At 43.9% G+C, this 4,275-nt stretch overlaps 1 protein-coding gene across 1 annotated transcript; it reads left to right on the top strand.

Annotated features, from left to right (window-relative positions):
• The first annotated feature begins 2,181 nt into the window (after positions 1-2,181).
• Positions 2,182-3,953, top strand: LOC115557195 (uncharacterized). The gene is made up of 3 exons (XM_030374804.1): positions 2,182-2,341; positions 2,927-3,108; positions 3,194-3,953. The coding sequence occupies exons 1-3, from the start codon at positions 2,182-2,184 to the stop codon at positions 3,950-3,952; spliced, it is 1,101 nt and encodes a 366-aa protein (XP_030230664.1). The 3' UTR covers position 3,953.
• The last annotated feature ends 322 nt before the right edge of the window (positions 3,954-4,275 follow it).

The following is a 4,275-nucleotide window of genomic DNA, read 5'->3' as shown; positions in this document are numbered from 1 at the left end:
CATCTAATCCAGTGGGAATTGCAGTTTATATTGTAGGTGGGCGGAATGGTAAATAGTCATTGTTGCAATATACATTAAGTACCGCTTGTCACCACACGCGTGCAGTGTCTACCCTTCAATGAGCGTTGTTCAACGCAAATAACATTGATATGAATGAATTAGTGTTCCGATTTTATGCTGTATGACAGATTGACTTTGATTTAATATGATTGCTTTGTTATAAGTTTATATAACCAAGTATATGATGACCATGATAAAGTGCATATGATTCGATACAATTTTACTGACAATGTTAAAGAGATGCTGCGAACAGGCTTACTTCCTGTTACGGCTTTGCTGTCAAGTTAAATTGGCTGTCGTGGCCAAACCGTTTTGAATCCCCACTATCGCGAATAATTGTCAATTAATGGGCTAGACAGCCTAGTCAAGTCTTTATTAATACCAACAGACACAAATGGTCGGAATTTCAGTTAGGCGATACGGCTCACATAGTATAGCCTACAAGACCACACAAAACAACGGAGACACCGAGTCTGACTGGACATACACAAAATACATCACACTTAAACTACATATGCGTTTGTGGCGGGGCTCAGTGTTAAATTCAATATTAACGAGGGGAGGGGGAAATAACCAAAGAGGGACCGACAACGCCACCTGGGGAATTACACCCCAGGAAATATAAAACTATGATATTACAGAAATAATAAGGACACAGGTTCGAGAACAAAAGAGGCAGAGACAATAAATATATTAACTGTTTATTTTATTACAATAATAACTAAATAAAGAAAAGTGGAGCAAAACCAAACTATACCAAACAGCAAAACAGGGGTTATGTAACCCCGCAACCCAAAGGTCAAACAATGAAACCAAAAAGGGGAAATAACACTAAAGCAAACGGAACCAAAACAAAACAGCATAGCTAAACAGAACAACTAAAACCGTACAAAACGGCAGAGCTAAACAGAACAACTAAAACCGTACAAAACAGCAGCAGGGGATCCTAAAAACAAAAGACACTGATTAATAAAAGTTCAAATGGGAACTCAAAACTGTTAGAAAGCGTGGACCCTACTCACCACCCTAGGAGGCAACCAACAGAGGCTGAGTTCAGCCATCTTGGCCTTTTTATCTGCACCTGGGTGCAGGGGGAGGAGCTAAGATGGGGTTGCATTCGCAACCCCTACTGAGGTTCACCAGTCACCACACGTTGATAGATAGACCCCATTATGTATTAAGGATATTTATGAAAAAAGGCACATATGTGCTTTATGTTAATATTTACACTTAACCTGGGCAATTTCGTATTTTTTTTAATCTGCATCATTTCAATTGGCAATTTGACCGTGACGTCAGTTCAGCAAAAGTTAAAAAAGAAAGGTTACTAAATTGTGTAACCTATCACTAAATTTCGGCAAATTAGATGTTTTTACTAGAGCTGTCAGTTAAACGCGTTATTAACGGCGTTAACGCAAACCAATTTTAACGGCGTTACATTTTTTATCGCGCGATTAACGCAATTCTTTTACATAAAAAATAAAACTTTTTTTTTTTTTTTTTTTTCTTTGGCTCAAAACAAAGAAGCAGTAGCCTGACTGCTATGTTCAAATGACATTTGTTCAAAGCAGTCGTTTAATTGCACTATAGGCTCTTTTTTTGTATCGTCCTGTTTTGATCAGTATACAGTGCCAATGTTGTTATCAATAAAAAATCATTTGCACAAGGCCAGCCGATGCACTTCACCATGTTGATAAGAGAATTAAAATGAGAAGAATTATTGGAAAAATAAATCAAGGGATATTTAGCATTGAAAAATAATTTGTGATTAATCGCGATTAATCTGAGTTAACTATGGCATTAATGCGATTAATCACGATTAAATATTTGAATCGCTTGACAGCTCTAGTTTTTACCGAATATATAAAAGGAGCATGGGTGTGACTCTGGCAACTTCGTGGTTTGGGCGGGTTTTTATTGGAGTGGGCGGGTTTTAAGATGTGATTGGGCTGGAAACTGTCGATCTGATCTGGCAACACTGCATGCCTCTATAAATAGCCCATGCCACTGCTTCAAGATCTGTCTTGGGATATCCAGTTCAAAATGGCGAGTCCCAGTAAAATACCAAGAAGTGACAGTGAGACGGTTGTCGGTTATCTGCATAGTGTGTCTCCTATGAAGATGTCCAAGAACAGCAGGCGATATTTTGAGGCCACCTTGCAGACGGGAAGGGAGGCATACAATCTTGTCGTCTGCTTCTCCCCCGAGAAGCGGGACCAGTTTGTTCACGCGGCAGAAAACAGGCAGGCGGTGAAATTGTTTGCCACGCGGAAAAGCATCAGTAAGTTTTGTGTTGGCTTTCCTGTGTTTGTTTCTGAAATCGGCATTAGTTGCCGTTAGTCCGTCGAGGCATGTGCTAGGGAGTGTCTGACGTGTGCCACGTAAAGTCCGATGAAGTTTGTCGATGGACGATGCATTACTCGACGTAAACTCCCGTGGAAATTAGTGTAAGGCATTTTTTTTAATTGACGTGTCGTTCTACTGTTGACGGCGTATTATTTTCTCGAGGAGCTAACGGCAAACTAATTAAACTAATTCAAACCGTGCAGTGCGTGTCTTTTCCCCCCTTCCCCCGTCTTCACTGCGCTGTTACGTAAAATGGCCGACACGCAGGTTAGTCATCATCAGGTGGCCTGTCTTGCTCGTTAGTCGGTTATCGTCGCTCCCCTCGCCTTTATTGCCGATCCCCTCGCCTTTATTGCTTTCATATGTAAAATGACCGACCCTGCTTTCAGCGTAATGAATATACATTTTTGTCAATCATTAATTTATACATATATTTTTTTTTATTTGTTGTTTAGATTCATTGACCGATCCCATTAATGAGTCGTTACTGGCAGCCCGTGCGTTACGTCCAGGTGTTAAGCATGCATTTCTTTTCATTTTGTTTTCGTAGGCTACAGCAGTCCAGGGGGCTTCGATGTGTTGGTGTCGAGCTACAGCAGGCTTGACGCGTTTGGGGACCTTCCCTTCACCCATAGGGCACCGAGCAGCACCTCTGACCGGCTGACCGTGGTCGATGTTTTGGGTTTGGGTCCCAGGCAGAGGGTAAGCATTGTGCTTTTGTGAAGCTTGTTGAAAGAAGTATTTGGAGAGAACTTGGTCCTAGTGTCTCTTTGTTGTTTTTCATCAGGTGGGAGTCATCAACCTCAAGGTACTTCAGCTCCTGGACAATAGGGTGGTGGAGATCCAAGGAGCGTCGATGGAGCTGAAATGCTTTGAGGTTTGTGACTCCACCGGACAGACGGCGTTGAGCGTGTGGGATCGGCTGATCTCCACCGTCCAGCTCGGCCAATGCTACACCTTCTATTCGCTGACGACAAGGAAGGATGGGAGCCGCACTGTTTTAACCACTACCCCATCCACACTGGTCACCGCCACCACGGGTGTAGGGCAGCCTTCTTCCCTCAGGCAGGTGACTGTCGCGGACGTGGAGATTCTGTGCGGGCCCGCGACCGCGGTCAAGAGCGTGGCAAAGCCCAGGTGTCCACGATGCCACGTCGGACAGGACCAGTTGGACGTCAAATGCTCGACCCACCGCTGTGAGTCGAACATGTGCTCCATGCTGCAGCGCACACCAGCGTATCTGGTGACGTACTCGGGGGTGCTTATCGTGGCACCCAAAGATGTCGATGAGCGCTCCATGCAATTGACAAACTCCACGGTGATGGGGTTTGTCAAGAAGTTTTGTGTGGCGTGCAACGTCCATGATGGCCCAGCCCTGGAAGAGACCATCATGGCGTTGCCAGAGCTGGTCGTTTCTGTTAATGCAGTAGGACTGGTGGTGCGCTTCGCTCCGGCCGTAGCTGTAAGAGAGGCTATGGCTGACTGCTCCCTGGGCGACATTCTGGACACGGAGGAGGCTTCGACGTCCTATCTTCTGGACGACTGAAATTTTGTCGACAACATCAAACTGTCGTTTGATGGTGGTGTTTACTTTGATATTGAAAAATAAACTATGTTTTGATTTAAGCAATTGTTTCTGTCTTTTGTCGTTATAAAAGGGAATCGGTCAGTTATACTAAGCTGTGCAGGTAATGGTAAAGTCTTCCGAAAAAAGGTTCAGACATATCCCCCACTTGTCATCAACAACTCATCTGTCACTGTAGTCGAACATTTCAAATTCCTAGGCACAACCATCACCAACACACTGAAATGGGACAATAACATCACTGAACTTGTGAAGAAAGGCCAGCAGCACCTGTTCTTCCTTCG

This window comes from Gadus morhua, chromosome 13 (assembly GCF_902167405.1).
Source record: "Gadus morhua chromosome 13, gadMor3.0, whole genome shotgun sequence".
NCBI lineage: Eukaryota > Metazoa > Chordata > Actinopteri > Gadiformes > Gadidae > Gadus > Gadus morhua.
The sequence above is the reverse complement of the archived record's forward strand: the minus strand, read 5'-3'. Positions and strand labels throughout refer to the sequence as shown.